Source organism: Typopeltis vanoorti, chromosome 10 (assembly GCF_054136105.1).
Source record: "Typopeltis vanoorti isolate ZY-2024b chromosome 10, IOZ_Tvanoo_1.0, whole genome shotgun sequence".
In the NCBI taxonomy this organism is placed as follows: domain Eukaryota; kingdom Metazoa; phylum Arthropoda; class Arachnida; order Uropygi; family Thelyphonidae; genus Typopeltis; species Typopeltis vanoorti.
The window spans coordinates 36,656,532-36,678,203 of NC_143558.1; the positions used below are offsets into that span (position 1 = coordinate 36,656,532).

The following is a 21,672-nucleotide window of genomic DNA, read 5'->3' on the forward strand; positions in this document are numbered from 1 at the left end:
AGTTGGAATTGGAAAGGGTTCTAAAATGAAGAAGCAGAAAGGGAAATGGCCCCAGTCGAGCAGGGAGAGATCACATCGAGTGAGTGGTATCAGTGGAACTAGCTGTAGATCAAGGAATGAGCTGTTGTGTTTGTATACAAATGCTAGAAGTATAAGAAACAAGGCAGATGAAATGGTTGCATTAGTTGCGTCTGTTCACCCAAAGATTGTTGGAATAAGTGAGATATGGTTAGAAGAGTACGACATCCTGCCAGGAATAGAGATGGAAGGGTATGGTGTGTTTTGTGAGGATAGAAGGCGGTAAAAAGGGACGGGGAGTGCTATTGATGATAGAGAAAGAGTTATGTCCATACAAAGTAGAGATACAAGAAGGAAATAGTGCCAGTGGTTTTGAGGCAGTATGGTGTGAGATAGAGGTGAATGGAATGAAATACTTGGTTGGATGTTGTTGTTGACCAAGTAATGTGGATGGTGGTGATAATAAATTGTATAATCAAATTAGCCAAGGAAATAAGAAAAGGGTGATCATTATGGGCAATTTTAATTATGGCAATACAGACTGGAATGATGAGATAGCAACTGGAATTAAAGAAAATGAGTTTCTTGAGTTTTTGAGGGATAACTACCTCAGACAGTATGTAACAGAGGGCACGCAAGATTTGAGGGTCTTGGATTTGGTCATCTGATCAGAGGATGTAATTATAAATGAGGTGTCAAATCATCCACCAATTGGTGAGAGTGACCATGAGGTGATTACCTGGGTGGTTGCCAGCAGTGCGAGTACCACTGTGAAAAAAGGGTGTATGTGGAACTACAAGGGGGAGGAGGGATGATTATGAAAAGTTCAGAAGACAGCTTGCATGTGTAGCATGGAATGAGGAGTTAGCTGAAAAAGAGATCAATGCAGCTTGGGTGATTTTCAAAAACTATCTAGTAGATGCAATGTCTAAATGTATTCCAAGGGTGAGAGGGTTAAATAAGGTAGGTGTGAGATGGATGAATAAAGAGATTAAGCATGCGATACAGAGAAAAAGGGCATTGTGGAGGTGGCATAAGAGAAGAAGAAATAACCAATTCCATGAAGTCTACAAAGATCAGGCAAGGAGGGTGAGGGTATCTAAAGGAAGGTATGATCAGCAGTTAGATAATGACGCCAAAAAGAATCCTAAGGAGTTCTTTCAATATGTAGCCAGCAAAAGAAAGAATGATTATGGAAGGATAACATTGATTTGAGAAAATGGTATAAAGACAGCTGTTGTGGAATGTGGTGGAGGTACTTAATAAGCAGTTCATAAAGGTATTTCAATCTTGTGAATATGACTTCATGGAGAGATTGAGAGCAGTTGATGATGGGGAGTAGAGACTGACTGTAAGTGAGCAAGAAGTGAATGGGGAGTTGAGTAAACTAGATGTTAACAAAGCTGTTGGACTGGATAATATATCACCATGTATTCTGAAGGAATGTGCAAGGGAATTGATGCCGACCTTGACATATTTTTTTAATATGAGTCTTGCACTAGATCAAGTTCCTAAGGAATGGAAGGAGGGCCAGATAGTGCCACTTTCTAAAGAAGGTGATCGAACTCAAGCATCAAACTACAGGCCTATCTGTGTGTGTATCAGGTGTTTTGGTTAAGTTGTTGGAGAAGATTGTGAGAACTGGGATCCAGAATTGGGTTGATAACAATTATTATCTTTGATGGACAGCATGGATTTGCTAAAGGGAGATCATGTCTTAGTAATCTACTTACTTATTACGATATAGTGACTGCATTCTTGGACAGAGGAGAAGGATACACAGTAATATACTTAGATTTTGCAAATGCTTTTGATACAGTACCTCATGATAAATTGATAATCAAACTAGAGCAGATGGGGTTGAATATTAGATTAGTGCATTGGATTGGAGACTGGCTATCTGATAGGTATCAACAAGTTGTGTATGGGGGAGTGATATCCAGGTGTTAAATTGTGAATGAAGCTATGTTATGTAATTTATTATTTTTCATTCACATTTAACATGGCTTATTAAATATTAATCATGGTTTATATAAAATTGTTTATTATTCCTTAATTAAGAATTACTAATTAAATATTTATTCAAAACTTGACCTATTATTAGTTTATAAAATAATAATATGTTTAGAATTTTGTATAACTAAATATATATGGTGTAACGTAAAGTGTTAATTTATATTTAACTGTATACGTAATCAAAAAGTTAAAGAAGTAGCTTGAATATTCTGTTGTTTTTATTTTGTGAAATATTTAATGTTATGTAATCACTCATGAATAATATTAGACCATACATTACATTAGCGAAATGTTTACGTGCAGTCTGTTGTCATGGAGACGCACGCGTAAACAACCACGAGTGGAGTAGAGCGTGGCGTTCGAACGTAAGGTGGGAAGGAAGGTCATATATAGATAGGAGATAGAGAGATATATAGAGAAGAGGGAAGGTCATAGATAAGAGAAAGGATAGAGAAGAATTATTATTAAGAGTGAGGAGAGAGTTTTGCGGAACCAAGATTATATAATCCTCAGGGCAGAGATTTATGAGTATAGTGTTCGGAAGTGAACCTATAAGTAGTGAAACATAAAGTTTAATGTTATAAGCGAAAACTGCTGTTGTTATGAAGAAAGGTTGATGCCGTAATCAGATAAAAGGAAACCGGACAGTCAATGCGAAAATTCTGATTAGTTCTAGTTAATCTGGATTACGATTAAATTCTATGTTGCCCTAGGAAAAGGTTATATTGGTTACTTGGAGAAAAGTGAACAGGAAAAGATATTAGTACCTAATTACTGTTGTTTGGAATAGTGAAGTGCGACTTACAGTAATACAGTTTAAACTATGGAGAATATTTGTTATGTGTGTTCCGCTAATGTTAATTAAGTTAATTCATAAGTGCTCTCTCAATAATTTGATGTATTGAAGAATTTGTCTGGTAAGAGTAGTTGTATAAGTTTCTCTATTCTAGCATTAACTGTAATATACCTCCGATGCTCAAGGTCCGGGAATATATTTGCTTGGAATATAGCTTACGTAGTTTATTGCCTGCTGTGAATATAAACATTGAGCTGATAGATTTGTGAAGACTGAATAAGATGTGAAATTGTTATATTAACTTGAAATAAGAAGATAGTATTTTTGAGACTGTGAATAGTATATGAAAGTTAGAACATTGAATTAGCATCAGTGACCTAAGAAGAAGTGTTAAGTTAATTGTATAGTTCCATTTTAAAATAGAGTTCTTGTATTTGTTAACCATATCATATATTAAATGTTTTATTTTGTTGATCTAAATATTGTGTTTGCCTGAATTCCTTATTATTGCACCGTTCATAAATATTCGAATCTTGCGGGAACCCCAAGTAAAAATGATAATAGATGATTCGGCCTAATGAGATGACTGTTAACTTAATTTAGAACTGATCCTACTATTTATATAGACTAATCTAAGAATAGGGTGGCGCAGTATAAATATAAATTTCCCTACTTTTGGATCGGTGATCATTTCGTAATTAGTTGTATTATTCATAAAAGTGACTTGAAACTAGATAGATTTAGAACACGACAGAAAAGAGTCCGTCACGACACAGGAAAAGGAAAGTCACTAGTGGAGTGCCTCAGGGGTCTGTTTTGGGGTATCTTGTATATTAACGATATAGGTGAAGATTTGGATGGAGATATTCAGTTGTTTGCAGATGATGAAAAGTTGGGACGAACCATGAAGATTAGTGAAGATGTTGTGGCCTTACAAGAAAACTTGAATTAATTGAGTGATTCGGCACGGAAATGGGGATGTGAGTTCAACGTTGCAAAATGTAAGGTTTAAAATTTGGAAAACAAAGATGGGATGCAGAATTTATGCTTGGTTAGGATATATTGTTGGAGGTGGAGGAAATAAGAGATCTGGGGGTGATAATGGATAACGAACTGAAATTTAGGGGACACATTGCTAAAATTGGGAAGACAACACAAAGGTTTCCTGTAGTGATGTGGAGGACACTGACGTGTAGAAGTAGGAAGATTCTTATTCCATTGTATAAGGCGTTGATTAGGCCAGACATGGACTATTGTGCCCAGATTTGGTCACCTGGTTTTCAAAAGGATGAAGACATGTTGGAAAGGGTCCAAAAGCGATTGACTAAAGTAGTTTCTGACCTCTGGAATGTCGAGTAAGAGGATAGATTGAGAAGATGTAATTTGCAGAGGCTGGTGGACAGGAGGAAGAGGGGAGATATGATAGAGACCTACAAGTTGGTAAGGGGTTGTTATAGGATCAATGCTGGAGAAGTTCTACAGAAAATAGTGGGAGATCGGAGGAGAACCAGAGGTCATCCCTGGAAACTGTATAAAGAAGGTGTGAGTAGGGGAGTGAGAGGCAGGATTTTGTCTTGCATGCAGAGTGGTCAATGATTGGAATACCTTGTCTGAGAGCCTAGTGTCTGCAAGGAGTTTGAGTGTGTATAAGACACAGTATGATGAGCTGTGCGTGTGTGTGATAAAAGGACCTCCCAGATGAATGTTTGACTCTGTGAGGTCTTAGGGTAATAATAATAATAATAATAATAATAATAATAATAATAATAATAATAATAATAATAATAATAATAATAATAATATTCCTATTATCTGTATGCGTTCTGTAGAGTGATAATTGACTGGAATTGCTTCATTACGAAAAGGTTTATGCCTGCTATATGAAATGTTGGATAAAGTTGGAAAGAGTTGTGAGCACTCAAAAATTCATCCATTTTCATTAGTGAATGCCATTTAAAAGATTGGAACCTGTTAGATGAATATCTTTATCTAAAAAGGAAGGCTTTTGGAATAATATTTTACATTCAATAAAATGTAAAATCCTATCTTTAGAGAGAGCGACAGAGAGGAAATGAAAAAAAAAATCCACTGCTGAATCTGAATCACAAAAGTATTAAAGCGGGAAAGGATTTGTTCTATACAGTATTTATGTTGTAAGATGGCTTACCATAAGATTGTTTTTCTGTTCAATGAAATTTACTGTTTCACTTCAGGCCTTCGATCATCTGATCTTTTAAGGGAGAGAGAGAGAAAGAATGCTGCACCAGTATTACAACACGTAATTGAACAATATAGGAATAGGTTTGTCCCATTCTGAAATCTAGATTTTAGCTTCTACTCATGAGCCCTCAATAAAGGTCAGAATTGGTTTGGATAGCAGCTCTTCCTCACATTGTGACGTCATTGGCCTCTATATACAAGTATACTTCACTTCATGCGCAAACTTTATGGTGTTGTAGCAAACCATATTTGGATTCCCTTGATAGTAAGGTACAATTAGAATTTAGTAAAATAATTTTAAACTTAAAAGAAATAATTTTTATATTAGCATTTAGTTAGCTATTTAAAGTTAAAAACAAAATTAAAATTATCAGAATATATATAAAATTTGGCATTTACTTGAGCAAAATGATTTTAAAGATAGCAATTTATTTAAGTATTTCATTCAAAAAATGGTAAGACAAGTTAGTGGTGCTGTACGCAAAGAATTCATTTCTATGAAAGAAAATGCCATACCATATCATACACAAACAACGGAGATACTTCTGGAAACCAAGGATATTAATCTAATCGAGTGGCCAGCATGCTCCACAAATCTCAACTCCATAAAACATGTTTGGAATGCAGGGAGATGCATTACTGCTCAAAATCTCCTCCAGAAAACAAACGAAGCCTTATCCTTGCTCTGCAGGAGGAGTTGCCAGTTTGCCTCACGAACTTCTGATTCAGTTGGTGCTAAGCATGGCATGACATTGTGAGAGCTGCATCACAGATTAGGGTGGATATATTCCACACTTAAATGTCTCTCCTCGTTATTTTCTGTAAGGACTCTACACTAATTCCTTAACTATTTCCTTAGGAAAATTGTAACTTTTTCCCAAAATGCATTGCAATTTAATTTGTACAAAATTTATAACACATTTTTTGTGTAATATAATTCATTATATTCTGTCGATAAATTTATGTCCAGAGTTGGCTGTAGTCATGAAATCTTTTCATATACAGGTAAAAATGTAATTTGTCCTTAGCTTTTGGATACTGGTGTAATAGAACGAGAATAGAAGATGGGCAAGGACATAGGGTAAATCAGGGAGACACATTATAAGGAGAGTAGATGTTGAAAGTAGTAGAATATGATCAGTATGGGAATAGGATGGCCTCGGATGTACATGTTGTAGTTGAGTCTGAACAGATAGATCAAGTTAAGTGGTGATAAAGGAAATTGGTAATTGTTAGATGTGGGGTAATAGCAATCTACAAGTGGAATGGGCAGGACTAGTAATAGACCTAAAAGTGAATTGCTATGCTGATTTACAAATGCCAAGAACATCAGGAATAAGGGGAAGGTTTTATGGATTAAGTTTATTCACCAAAAAAATTGGTGGAATAAGTGAAACATGGTTGGATAAAGATGACATCCTGACGGGAATAGAAATGGAAGGGTATGATGTTTTTTGTGAAGACAGAAAGGACAAGAAGGGGGGGGGGCTGTTGATGAGAGCAGACAAATTCATCATCTCATCTCATCCACTTGATAATGGGTTGAGTCCACTAAGAAGAAAGGTTCTGCACTCATCGCAATCTTTAGCCATCTCACTCATGAATCTATAGCTGGGTAGATGGGAATGTTCTCTCAGCAACTTTATCCAAGTACTTCTTGGTCTGCTTCTAGGTCTTTTTCTTGCTATATATGCATTCAGAGCTAAATATGGGAGTCTATGAGGGGCCATTCTCTGAATATGACCAAACCATCACAGTTGATGCTTAATGATTGTGTCTATTATATTATCTGGGAAGTTTAAATCTGTTCTGACTTGATCATTATTCTTGTGTTCCATCCAGTGGATGTTATTAATTTTTCTGAGGCATTTCATTTCAAATGCTTGAAGTTTCTTGATTGCTTGTTGAGTTAATCTCCAAGCTTATGAAGCATAAGTAGTCGTTGGGATAATAATTGTTTTATATAATTTTAATTTTAGACTCGTTGGGATTTTTTTATATTTCCATATTTTGTTTAGTTTATTCATGTTGGTTCAACCAAGGTTTAGCCTGTGTTTTACTGTTTCCATATTGTTGAGGTTACTTGATATAAGATTGCCAAGATAAACATATTTATTAACTTGTTCCAGCAGATGATTTTCGAGATTTATAGAAATATTTTCTTCTTCTCTGCCTATCTTCATTATTTTTGTTTATGATGATTTATTTTCATACCATAAGTTTTACAAGAGTCATTTAAAATATTAATAGTTTTTTCTAGCTGTGGTTTAGAATCTGCTAAAATAAAGATATCATCCGCGTATTTTATGTGATTAACGTTGGTACCATTGATTTTTACACCTGGTTCATCAGCTATGGTTTTACAGTCTTCTTCTAGGAAGATGATAAAGAGTTGAGGTGAGAGAGGGCATCCCTGCATTACACCTTTCTCGATTCTGAAATCTTCGGTTTTAATGTTGTTCATTTTAACAAAAGCTTTGGTGTCTCCATAATAATTTGTAATAAATGTTAAAATATCTGAATCCATTTTTATGTTTTTTAGTATAGTGATCAATTTGTTTCTATTAACTGAATCAAATGCTTGCTTAAAATCTCTAAAACAACAGTATATGGGCAGGTTGTATTCCCAACATTTTTCTGCTACATTATTAATGGTGAAGATATGGTCTATGGTGGATCTATGTGGCCTGAATCCTGCTTGGTTTTCCTCTATGATTTTTTCTGTAAGCACCTGGCAAATTATGCCTGCACAAAGTAGAGATGCGAGATGTAAATAGTGGGAATAGTTTCGAGTCAGTATGGCGTGAAGTGGAGGTTGACAGGAAGAAATATTTAATTGGATGCTGCTGTAGGGCAGGGAATCTGGAGAGTGGTGATGAAGAAATACATAAGAAACTTCTGTTAGTGATCAAGGAAAGGGTGATTGTTATAGGTGATTTTAATTATGGCAGTATAGTTTGGAATGAAGAGAGAACATTTGGGATAAATGAAAATGAATTTCCTGAGTTCTTGAGAGATAGTTATCTTAGGCAATATGTAAAGGAGGAAGGCACATGAGGATCAATAGTTTTATATCTGATAATTTCATCAGAGGATGTGATTGTAAGCGGTGTTTTGCACTTCTCTCCAGTTGGTGAGAGTGATTATTAATTGATAACCTGGGTTGCAGCTATCCACATGAAGAATTCTGTGAGCTAAATATACACGGGGAAGTAGAAGGTTGGTAATTATGAAAAACTTAGAAGACAGAATGGAACTATGAGCATGTATCGCATGAAATGAGGCATTAAGCTGAAGGAAGAACTGACCAAAAGGTATTTGACAACAACAATATGCAAATGCATTCCAAAGGTCAAAAGACTGAATAAAGTACGTTTCAAATGCATGATCACGAATTCTGAAAGAAGATGATACTGTGGAGGGACCACATGTTGAATAATGGTAGCAATCTTGCCGCCAAAGGTTGGTCGATTGGTAGAACCTCTGCTACTAATGGCTCAGTTAAACAAGTTTGAGCGCGGTTAGTAGTTGAAAGGGATCCAATCGTTCGATGCTGTTGACACACTTCCCTTTGATGAGTCTTTGGACTCCCTGGAGGTGTCAAATAATAATAATAATAATAATAATAATAATAATAATAATAATAATAATAATCAATTGCACGAAGAGTATAAAGAGCAGACCTGGAAGGTGATTCATATGGTAAGAACAGCAAATTTACAATATAAGAGCAGAAATTAGCAAATCAGGCCTAGAAAGTCTACGTGTGGTCTGACCATGGCCAGGGAATGATAACTCTTTTATCTTTGCAGGTCAGCGTCCTTCGCAGTATTGCAGCAATCATCTGTGTTACCTTCACCACCTTTGCAATATGTCCCCTAAATTTCTGGTTTCTATTAATCATCAACCCCCAGATTTCTTGTCTTCCCTACTTCCTCCAGTACCACTCTCCAACAGAGTATGAAGTGTCCCGTTGATGTGTCCCAAACCTCATGACCTTACAGTTTGCTGCATTAAACCGAAACCCGATTCATTTGCCCATCTGTCTAACTTATTCAAATCCTCTTGCTGGGCTACCACTTCTGCACTATCACTAATAACCCTTCCTAGCTTCACATCATCCGCAAACAACCAAATATCCCCCTGCAATCCACTGACAATGTCATTGATAATGCCTTCGCTAAATCCAAGAAAATGGCAATATATGCCTTTCCCTTATCTACTGCTTTGTAACTTTATTAGAAAAGGCTAGCATATTACTAAAAGAAGAGTGCCCCTTACGAAATCTATGTTGACTCTGACAGATAACATTACCCTCATCTGCCCAATGTTGTATATGGTCCCTCACTAATTTCTCCAAGATTTTAACAACTACTACTGACACTATCTTACCTTCCTTCCATTCCATGGACACCTTCCCATAGCCAGACTTTCATTGAAAAGTCCGGTCAAAGAAGCTGGGGAAATACCATCCAGTTTAACAGCTTTACTGACATCCAGGGTACTCAGTATTTGAAACATGCTCTCCTCCTGCACGTATAAACTTTGAACCTGTCCTATACCTTCGTATTAAAACCTACTCCTCCAGGATGAAATACTCCAATAAAGTATTCATTGAACAATTCCACTGTGTCCTCTGCATCAGTCACTCTATTAGCATTTTATCCCACTATGTCATTCTTCCACAATCATTTCTCCTCCAACTGGCCACATAGCTAAAATATTCACAAGGATTTTATTTTGATCTTAGGGCCAGTGTATTTTATATTCTAGTTTCGCCTTCCTTATCATAGTAGTCACTCTCCTGGCCTGTGTCTTATATTCCTCCTACATCTGCTCTTCACCTGTCTCCTGATATCTATTCCATAACCTCTTTTTCACATGCAGCTCCTTTTTGATATTGTTTGTCATCCACTTTACTCCAAATTGTGTCCTCTTCTTCACTCGTGGAATACAGCTTACTATTGCTGCTAGCATTCCTCACCCCATGAAACTTCCTCAAATTGATATCTAAGACTTATAATCACCTGCCTTATAGTTCCACATACGTTCCCTTTTCTTTGATACTCCTGCATGTCTATTCATCTTCCAAGTCAAAACGACATGATCACTTTCTCTCTCCAAATGGTGGGAGAGATGTCATCTCAGTTATTATCAACTCTTCGGATGCTCTGACCAAATCCAAAACTATTGAACCTCTTGTTCCCTGTATTACATGTTGCCTAAGACAGTAGTCCCTCAATAATTCTAGAAATTCCATTCCCTTATTGCTACATGCATCTACCTCTCCCCAATGTATACTGATGTAGTTAAAATCTCCCATAACAATCATTTTTCTTGCACTTGCCAAGTTCAACTATCTAAACATCTTCTGGTCACCACCCCTGTGTCCTTGGTTTGTAGCAACACCCCACTAAATATCCTGTCTTGTTCACCTGTGCCTCACAGCATATACTTTCAAAATCATTAGTGTCACTGTCTTCCAAAACCTCCACTCTTACAGGACATAAGTCGTCACTTATCATAAGCGATACTCCACCACCACGTTTTCCCTTCGTATCCTGCCGAAAAATGCGGTACCCTTCTACTTCAATTCCTGTTATTACATCCTCTTCTGTCAAGCACGTCTCAGTATTAGCGCCACCAATTCCTCTCCTTTATACCGGATACTCTTGGCATTAGTATAAAGCATAAAAATGCACTATTTCTATACCTAGCATTATCTCCTCTGGATTCCACTAAGCTCAGCATTACCTGATTTCGTCCCCCCTTTCTCCTAAGTTACCTTTTGTCGTTCCCCCTTCTCCCAAGTACCCATCCCCAAGAGACCACCCCTGCTACCATCCATTCTGGTTATTCTAGTTTCCCTGCATTGACACACCGACTCATTCAGAACAGCACTCTCTCCAGATGCTCACGTCCTTTCTCATTCAAATGCAAGCGGTCTCTTGCATACAATTCCTTTCTGTCCTCAAACGACCTCCAAGCATCCACATATTCCAATCCTCTCTTCTGACACATTTTAGCTATTATGTTATTCAATATTACTGCTCTTCTGCTCAGCACATCACTATCATTCCTAGGCAACACGCACACTAATTTTCCTCTCTGCGTTTTCTTTTGTACAACCTCAAGCAAGAATCTCATATCTCTTGCCGCCCAATTTACATTGCCTCTCAAGTCATTCGTTCCTACCATTACAATCATCTCATCCACCTTTTCACTCCTCTTAATTGCTATAGTCACACTTTCATAAGAATAAGCACTGTCATTAGCATCCATGTGAAATTGCAAGTCATTCTATCAAGTAGTATTTGTTTTATTATTATTATTATTATTATTATTATTATTATTATTATTATTATTATTATTATTATTATTATTATTATTATTATTATTATCCAGATCACCATGGATTAGAAAGACTCATCGTGGGAGGTCATTCTTAGGAAATACCAAGTTTATCATACCACTTCTTGAACTCCTTGAATTTGTTTTATGCAGTTGTTTGAAGCAAAAGAGTTGTTTGTATCCAATGAAATGGATACGGACCACACTTGAGTTGTCTGTATCCATATTGAAATTGAATATTGTGTGGTTATAAAATTCTTTGTAACATAATGCCAAAATTAATTCATATGAAGTTCATAAAAGTGCATGGGCACTCTTCTGCTTCGTTTTCGACAAGCAAGAGGGCTGCCGAGTTTAAACGTGGCCTACCAGCCTTGAAGATGTTCCACATGAAGGACGTCCAAAAAGTGTAACAACAGCAGAAATCATTGATCAAGTGCACGATATGGTATTGGATGACCGGCGAGTCAAAGTTCGTGAAATTGCTGAGACTGTAGGCATTTATAAAGAACGTGTAGGATATATTTTGCATGAAGAATTGAAACGAAATGAAAACGCTTTCAGCAAGATGGGTGCCGCAGATCAAAAATGCACTCGCATGAAAATCTCTGAAGAGTGCTTGTAGCGTTTTAACAAGAATAAAACTGATTTTCTGCGTCGATTAATTACTGGGTGAGACTCCGATTCACCATCACACACCGGAATTCAAACAGCAATCAAAACAGTGGACAGAAGCCGGTTATTTAACGCCAAAGAAGACAAAATCGGTTTCATCAGCAGGAAAGATCACAGTCGGTGTTTCGGGATGCTAAAGGCATTTTGTTTATTAATTATCTTGAAAAGGGTAAAAGAACAACCGGGGAATATTATTCCGATCTTTTAACCAGACTAGACAAAACTATACTGGAGGAAGTGGGAGAGGTAAGGGATATTGAGGTGCTGATTGATATGGAGGTAGTTTGTTATGTTTGGTGCAAGTAATGTTGTCTACATTCATGCTAAGAGCTTGGCATGAATGGAAATTAATTTCTTTAACACACAGACCCAAGGGGTGTATGGCAGTTTCCCATATTTCACAATAATCAAAATATCGAGCCTACTCTTTTTAGAAAAGATACTAGTCCACGTAAGATGATCTGAATGAGACTATTTTTAGGGCATAGTTAACAGGCAACTGTTTCTTTCCTTCTAAGTGATAGAGGCAGTTCATTTGCTTCAACATAAAAACTTGAGTGGGCACTGTGTGTACAAGGAAACAGCAGCTATCTGTGTAATCTGATGATTGTGTTTAATGCAGCTAAATAAAATCTTGAACTTTGGGATACATCGATGAGAGGCTGCACACTCTGTTGCAGTAACTCTACTGGAGAAAGTGGGAGAGGCAAGGGATATTGAGGTGATGATTGATAGAAACCTAAAATTCAGGGAACATATTGCAGAGATGGATAACAAAGATGGTATCAGGACAATACAACGTTAGTTATGAAGGTAAGCTGAAGGAATTAGGCTGCGAAGTTTGGTAGATACTTGAGGTGATATGATTGACACTTTTAAACTGATGACAGGTAGCTACTGGATTGGTTGAAGAGTTCTTTCGGTGGTGCAGGGAGAAGGAGCAAGGACAACAGACTATCCCTGGAAATTGCAAAAGGAAGTCTTTGGCAAGAGGGTGAGGAGTGGTTTATTTTAATGGAGTTTAAGATGTGGTAATGATAATCTGCATTTTTTAGTATGGGTCTCCCACGATTAGTCATGTGGCTCCATAGAGGTCACGAATCATAATACAGTAGAAACAAATTAATCCGAACAAGCGAAATTTTCAGCACGTTTTTGGTTTGGATATTATTTCAGTTCATAATAATTTTAGGATTGTTTTCAATTTGATATTTTCAGTTTGGATTTTAGTTCACTATTTTGATTGAGTGCTTCTTCTTTTCTTACTGTCTGTGTACGATGTTTATTAATAGTGTTGTGCGTTCTAATAGCCTATACAAGCCTGCAATTCGTAGTGTTTTATTCATTTTTAGTGTAGTACTCAAATGAATACATCTCCAAGAAAACATTCAAAAATATGTACTCTTTTTCAGCACATATTCATGACTCAAAGACAAATTGAGTCATGGATACATGTTGTTTGGATACTGGTAATGTGATTTTAAAGAAGTTAAGAGAGACAGGTACATTTTCTCCTATCAGAAAAGGAAAACGAAGGAGAAAAAGGAAAACTACACTTACTCAAGATCGTTTACTCGTAAGGAAAAGCAAAACGATTCCAATATTGTCTGCCGCAGATAAGAGACTTGGCAGCTGGGATGTTTCAGATATTAAAGTCTGCCAAAGATTGTTGGAAGCAGGGAGGACTGTTCACAGACCAAAAAAGAAACAACTATTGACCAACGCTATGCAGAAAAAGAGGCTCTAGTTGACGTAAGTGTACAAAGATTGCACTGTTGAGACATAAATGGTCACATTCTCAGATGAGAGTCAGTTCTTTGCCAAGTGGAGCGGGTATCCTATGTTCGCAAATCAGCAGCAGCTGAAAAGACTTCTCGAAAAAATTCAACAAGCTCCTAAACACCCAACTGAAAAGTTCTTGGATTGTTTAACACACGACAGTCCACGTTAACTCCTGCATGTCGACGGTATGATGAAAAGTGATTAGTACATAAAAGTATTATCAGAGAAAAGAGTGGTCCCACTGATCCAGAAAAACAAAGAAGTCATCTTCAAAAGGGATCTCGTTCCATGCCACACTTAAAAAAAATGTGAAAGAGTTCCTCAAAAATCACAACATTCACTTGCTTCAGTGGGAAGGTAACACTCCTGACATTAACCCAATGGAAAATATGTGGGCAATACTGAAAACGAGATTTGAAATTACATTGTGATACAAAGGGTAACTTAATCAATCCATCATAAAAGTATGGTTTCGAGATTCAAAAATAAGAAAAATGTTCTACGTTGGTAGAGTCCATGCCTAAGTGAATAAATGAACTTCTCAGAACAGAGGAACACATAAATTATTAGGTAAAGTTGGAGTTTAATTTTTGTACTTATTTTCTTACGAAATTAAAATTTTTCTTTAAAATTAGAAATGTTCTGATTAATTTCTCGGAGTGTTTCTGATTAATATGTTCGCTACAAGAATATTATAAAATAACCGTTTATTTATTACAGCACGCAGAAGTATGTAAAGTCACTGTATATGTAACATCTTGGGAGCATTTCAGGACGATGACTGATTCTTCCTGCAAGCAAAAAGATTAGAAAACAGAGCAGTGAATGCTAAAAATAAAAAGAAACAAAACATTTTGTTTTCTAGATTTGATTTACAGATAAATATCTTACTGTTCGTAATCGTTTTGTTTTTTCAATTTATGTTTTTGGTGTTTGATAAAATACATATATTGAATGCTAAAAACTGCTTCAATCTTTGCTTGTTGATATTTTAATTGCGGTTTGTTTATTCAGCTTTAATAATAATCAATGTTATTAGCAGAAGATAGCATCAGGGTTTATTAGCTGTTAATAAAAAATTTTAATACTACTACTAGTATTGTTTTGAAGTATTTGGATATTCTTCTAATAAAAGAGTAAATAAAACCCATGCAGTAAATTCTTTAATTTTGTTTTATGCTTCTGGTAAATTGTAAACCTTTCTGGTTATACGAGTATAAGAATCAAAAAATGAGAGAGAAAGGAAGCGAATGCATTAAATTATAAAAACAAATTTCTCCATTCCTTTGTGATTGAAGAAAGATATTTCAAAGATCCACATAAATAATAATAAATACACATACTAACAGTTAAGAAAATTTCTGAATATTATTCAATAAAATACATGCCATTGTGTATACTCTCATATTGAAAAGCATCATTTTTTCAAAGAAAAAAGAAAAAAACACTAAAACACTGAAGCTTAAATAAACTATGAAAATCACAGTCTCGATACATAATTGACATTAAAACGTTGTGGTTGTATTTAAAGCTATTCTTTTGTTAGTTGTATGGTTGGGAAAGTGCGTGCTAGTAGCATCTCGTGAACGCAAGTACATGATTGCAGCTAAATGACTATCTCGGAGGTCGTAGCTCAAGTTATTATTTAGATGAACAGGATTGAAGATGATTTCTCTATATTCCACGATTTTTCTCTCCAGTTCGTCACTGCAACGGAAGATGTTAGAAGACTGGCTCGCTGTCTCTTGTAAGTAATGTCCCCTCATGTGTTTTTCCATACGCAATTCGACAGATGTGTCTGTCTGCTCAAAGTAAGGAATATCACAATCACACAATATTTTATATACACCAGGGTATTTGAGTTGATGATGACAAGGTTTTGGGTGGCTTATTAAGAAACGGATCTTTGGAAGTGGAGTGAACAAGGTTTTTATATTGTATTTTCTTAGAACGTTTGCTAATTTATGTGAAACTGTACTTATGTAAGGAATATATTGCCTTTGAATCTATTTGTTTCTTCTGAGTGATGTCTAAGAGGATTAAGAAGGAATCTTTCAATGATTCTCTTGGAATATCCATTAACTTTGAAAGAAGTTTTGAGATGGTTTATTTCTGTAAGAAGTTCATTTGGGGCATCCAGAAGAGAACGGGTTCTATGTCCCAAGGTGGAAATCATTCCATGCTTATGAGGAGGGAAGTGAGTGGACTGACTATGAAATTATCTGTTGGCATGTGTGGGCTTTCTATATATCAATATTTTGAGTTTACCAGAAGAGCGGGTCAGTTTGACATCAAGAAAAGGCAGGGAATTATCCGTTTCAAGCTCGGCAGTAAACGTAATACTTTGATGTTGGCTATTGAGATGTTCGAGGAAATCCATAAAGGAATCATGTCCATTGGTCCAAATAATGAAGACATCATCTACATAGCGTTTCCAAACTTTAGATGTTAAAATAAAGGAAGAGATAGCTTTGCTTTCAAAATCCTCTAAGTAAATATTTACGAGTACAGGGGATAAAGGATTATCCATAGACAGTCCATGATTTTGCTTGTATATAGTATCTTGAAATCTGTAGTAACCGGACTTGATGCAATGTGTAAGCAAGGCTAGCATTTTTTTGGATAACTTGTCCTTGAGTAATGTTAGGACTTCATCTGTTGGGACATTAGTGAACAGAGAAGTTATGTCCAAGCTATCCATGATTTCATCTTGATTAACTGTCATATCCTTGATGTATGTAACAAATTCTGTAGTGTTCTTGATGTAGTGAAGAAACAAATAGATTCAAAGGCAATATATCTATTCCTTACATAAGTACAGTTTCACATAAATTAGCAAACGTTCTAAGAAAATACAATATCAGAACCTTGTTCACTCCACTTCCAAAGATCCGTTTCTTAATAAGCCACCCAAAACCTTGTCATCATCAACTCAAATACCCTGCTGTATATAAAATATTGTGTGATTTTGATATTCCTTATTTTGGGCAGACAGACAAATCTGTCGAATTGCGTATGGAAGAAAACATGAGGGACATTACTTACAAGAGACAGCGAGCCAGTGCATTATCCAGTCATATCCTTTTCTCGGCTAATCCTAATGATGAAAGCCAAAGTCACAAAGTCTGCTGGGAAAAATCTTCTAACATCTTCCGTTGCAATGATGAAATAGAGAGAAAACTCGTGGAATATAGAGAAATCATCTTCAATCCTGTTTATCTAAATAATAACTTGAGCTACAACCTCCCAGATAGTCATTCAGCTGTAATCATGTACTAGCGTTCACGAGATGCTACCATCACGCACTTTCCCAACAATACAACTAACGAAAGATCAGCTTTAAATACAACCACAACGAGTTAATGTCAGTTATGTATAGAGATTCTCTATGATGTTCACAGTTTATTTAAGCTTCAGTGTTTTAGTGTTTTTTCTTTTTTCTTTGTTTTATAATGTCACCTGATGAAAGCTGTTATAAGCCGAAACTAGTCGTGTTTTTATATTAAAACCTTTTTATTACTTAAATCTCGGTTCTAATCATTCAAATGTATGTTAACCGAATTAACCGAGTTAATGATCATTCTTTCATATATATATATATAAAAAAAATCAGCTAACGCCTATGTTGTTCCCGTACAGGGAGTAGGCGGGGCCGTTTGCCCTATCTAACTATTGGAGACTGAGTGGGCAGTTCAATCTCCACTGGTAGCCAATCAGAGAGATAGCTAGCCCAACTAGATTTGAACCACCATCCTTTCTTCGTGCGGTCAAGCGCTGTAGAGTACAAACGCCATTTCTACTGAGCTACACAGGCTCTTATATATATATATATATATACTGTATATATATCGGCTTTTGACAGCCTTCTTCAGATGTCTTTTAAAAATAGGAAACAGCATTAAAACACTGAAGTTTAAAAAAACTGAGAAACATAGGAAAAAATTGTAGTACATAATTGACACGAAAAAACGTTGTATTTACATTTAAGTTGTTTTTTCAATCGTGGCATTGTTCGGTGAGTGCGTGCTTGCAGTCTCTCGTGAACGCCAGTACTGAACAACAGCAGAATGGCTATCTGGGAGGTTGTAGCTCAAATTGTTATTTAAATGTTCATGATTAAGGATGATTTCTCTGGACTGCACAATTTTTCTTTCAAACTCATCATGGCAACGAAAGATGTTTTTGGATCTATCCCAGCAGACTGAATGACCGTGGTGTTCATCATCAGGATTGTTCGAGAAAAGAACATGACTAGACAAGGCACCGGCGGGTGTCCTTTTGTAAGAGATGTCTCTCTTATGCTCCTATATACGTAATTCAATAGATTTATTCAAAAGAAGGGATATTACAGTCACACCATATCTTGTACACGCCATGATATTTCAGAATATGATGATGAGGCTTCGTATGGCTTACTGGAGAACGGATTTTTGGAAGTGTAGTAAATAAAGTCCTGATTTTGTATTTCTTAAGAACTGTAGCTAATTCTTGGGAAAGAGAACTGATGTATGGGATGGAGATATTACCCTTAATATTGGTTATTTCTTCAGTGCGGGCTAGGAGGATCTAGAAGGAATTTTTCAATGGTTCTATCAGAATATCCATTTTATGTAAAGACATCTGAGAGGTAATTAATTTCTTTTTGAAGCTCATCCGGGTCATTTAGAAGAGAGCGTGTTCTATGTGCTAAGGAAGAAATAGTTAAAAGATTTTGTGGAGGAAAAAAAATACTAATGTGGCAAAGTATAAAAGTATGCACTTAAGATTGAAAAATTCCAATCTATGTACTATATTGATGGGGATGATGAGTCCAGGGATTTGGGGATGGTGAAGAGGGAATTGAATTTCAGAAGTTCAAAAGTTGTAGGGGATTGAGAGGCGGGATGATATCAGGAATGCCCTATACTGAAGATTAAAAGAAATATAACTGAAGAAGGAGTGAAGAAGAAATATGAGTGTAGAGAACAAGAGTCGACAGATTTCAATCATAGATAGAAATATGTTGACAAAATTCAGTATGATAGAGTCACAAGTTGCTAAGTTACTACACTAATCATGATCCACAAGATCTTGTGGATCATGATTAGTGTAGGCTTCCCATAATAAAGATGGATTCCATGAAGATGACCACTTAATAATAATATTTTGTGAAACCTGTAAGTGCCGTAGCTATAGCTTTTCCCGCATGGAGGGGGGGGATTCCTGAGTTTACCGCCCCTCTCAATACACACCAATAATACCACAAAAAGTCAAAACGACATATAGGGAAATAAATTAGAAACACTATGTTTATTTTTGAATTGAAACTTTAATTCAAACATTCTAAAATGTTATTTTCTTCCTTTTCCGTTAGCAAAGTTGTCGAAGTGTATTTCATTACTCAGTTCCTGTTCTATAAACAGTATGGCAAGATTCTTAAACGCAAAGTGCCGCAAGGGGCGCGCACGGGGCAGACCGCTCCCTCTAGCTACGTCCCTGACAACATTAGTTTGCTAAGCAAGGGTGTGAATGATCGAGATTGGAATATTTGTTATCGATTATCAATATTGTCTTCGTGCACATCATAATAAGTGTGTTTACAGTTCAATTGCTCATAACGAAGTGAGTTAGATGCAGCAATTGCCAAAATGTAGTAGACTATGTAATAAGACATAGAACGGTTACGTTTTTCGTTCAACTTTCTTCATTTTATTAGACGGGATTTTGGAAGCTTTCTTTACCACTGAATATTACTATCAGACAAACTGAAATTTGTACTATTTTTGCATTGACGACAGAGTTTGATTGTAAATACAAGAAAGTCACGGATCTTTTGTCTGTCGTCTCCACTGAATATACTGCATAGCGAATATTTTTAATGTAAGACAACGCCATGGATTCCAAGAACTTTTATCCCATTCTGCAGAAGGAAGACAAAAGTGCTCCATTGCGTTTAAAGCTCACTTCAGTTTATGCTCATATTACTATGTTATGCGATATCCTAAAGATTTTACCTCCTTTCGTGAAGAAATGCACCTTCAGATGTTAAATCTTATCTTATTTCAAGTCGTTATATGAGAGGAGGGGTCAATTCTTCTTGCCAGGAATCAGAAATGTATTTTCACGTATTCAGAAGATGTTAGGAACCACGTCATGTGAAATTCAAGTTATTAATGAAAACGCACGATCTTACTTCATGATGGAATTAAGAGTTTGTAATTTTCTGGAATATATATTATATTGCATTTTTTTAATATTTCACGGAACTAAAAAAAAAAAAATCAGCTAACGCCTATTTGTTCCCGTATAGGGAGTAGGCGAGGCCGTTTACCCTATCTAAAATCGGAGACTGAGTGGGCAGTTCAATCTCCACTGGTAGCCAATCAGAGAGATAGCTGGCCCAAGGCTATCACTGATTCATCGGTACGCAGTGAAGAAGGCGACAAGCTAGTGCCGCCATCTCGTGGTCCCTAACCCTAATATAATATTTTTAATGTCTGAAAATAGTGTGGGTTCAACGGTCGATTTTCTTGAGTTTACGGGACGAAAAACCCGAGTTTCCGGGAGAAAAAACCCGCTAGCCCATGCCAGAGATCGACTAACTCGGGAACCGGTTGAAAAAGGCTTAGAAAAATTTCCTCTAGTCGGTGACTAGATTTGAACCACCAAATCCTTTCTTCATGTGATCAAGCGCCGTAGAGTGCATTTAACTTTTTATGAGTAGGTTTTCACCCCACTCTCAAAAATACCATCACAAAACCCAATTAAAAATCTACAAATTAACTAATATGTTTAAAAATTATATACCTTGAAAGTTAAAAAGATTGAAAATAAAATTAGAAAGATCGATGGATATTTAATATGCAAAATGAATTCTATCCACAGTTGCTTTTGTATTCTGTTGTAAAAATTTGGGTAAAACGTCAATTAATACGCAAGATAAAATATATGTGCAACATTATGCAATTTTTAATATATAAAAAAATAAAAAAACAGTAAAGTTACAAATATAGTTTTCATTAAACTCCAACTTACCGGCCATTATGGATTAAATACGCATCCTCAAAAGCTTCATATCCATCATATATTTCAATATAATATCAATAGTATTACAATTTTAATATCCACTTCGCATCCATGCCAACTTGAACGTATATATACGTCCTGGCCGGTAGCGTGGTTAAAAAAAATTACAAGTGTTAATAGACATTCCATTCTTTTAATTCATAAATTGCATCATTACTTCATGATAATGGGATCTTTGATTTCAGTACTCTGAGACCTGAAGTAATAATTAAGGAAAACAAAAAATAATAAACGCCATGTGAAGAACTGGGGAAAGAAAAATGACAAATGTGATATATTCTGGGCATTTTATCCAATTCCTTGTAAATTAGTATAAAAAGACATTTTATTTTTCAATTTTACAAAGACCACTTTGGTATTGGAAAATACCTTAGTCATTTTTACACATTTCTTCACGAAATTAACTTTCAGAATAGTCGTTCTAAACATCACCCATTCACCAAGTAACCTGTCTCATTTATTTTTACTATTGCAAGGATTGGCGATTAATATGCTGACAAAAAGGTGGTGGCCGGGATAAGAATAGCCCCAATGTAGCTCATGCATGTCGTACGAGGCGACTAAAATGGGTATCCAGGGAAGAATTTAAGCGCCTCCGTAGCGAAATTGGAAGAACGACCTTCGATTGGAAAAGGCCTAAGTTCGATTCTCGTCGCGACGGGAGGAATCTTTTATCTGGACGATTTTCAATCGAAGGTGAGTTAGCCGATCTCATACTGCGGCAGCAGGGTTTTTTCTCCCGAAAACTC

At 36.1% G+C, this 21,672-nt stretch overlaps 1 protein-coding gene across 1 annotated transcript in view; it reads left to right on the plus strand.

Annotated features, from left to right (window-relative positions):
- The window catches only part of LOC150102338 (cystatin-1-like), a 35,898-nt gene extending 20,890 nt beyond the window's left edge, over positions 1-15,008 (plus strand). The window contains exon 3 of the mRNA XM_090399220.1: positions 14,579-15,008. Coding sequence (XP_090255346.1) covers positions 14,579-14,668 — 90 coding nt within the window. The 3' untranslated portion in view covers positions 14,669-15,008. The remainder of the gene's footprint in view (positions 1-14,578) is intronic.
- The last annotated feature ends 6,664 nt before the right edge of the window (positions 15,009-21,672 follow it).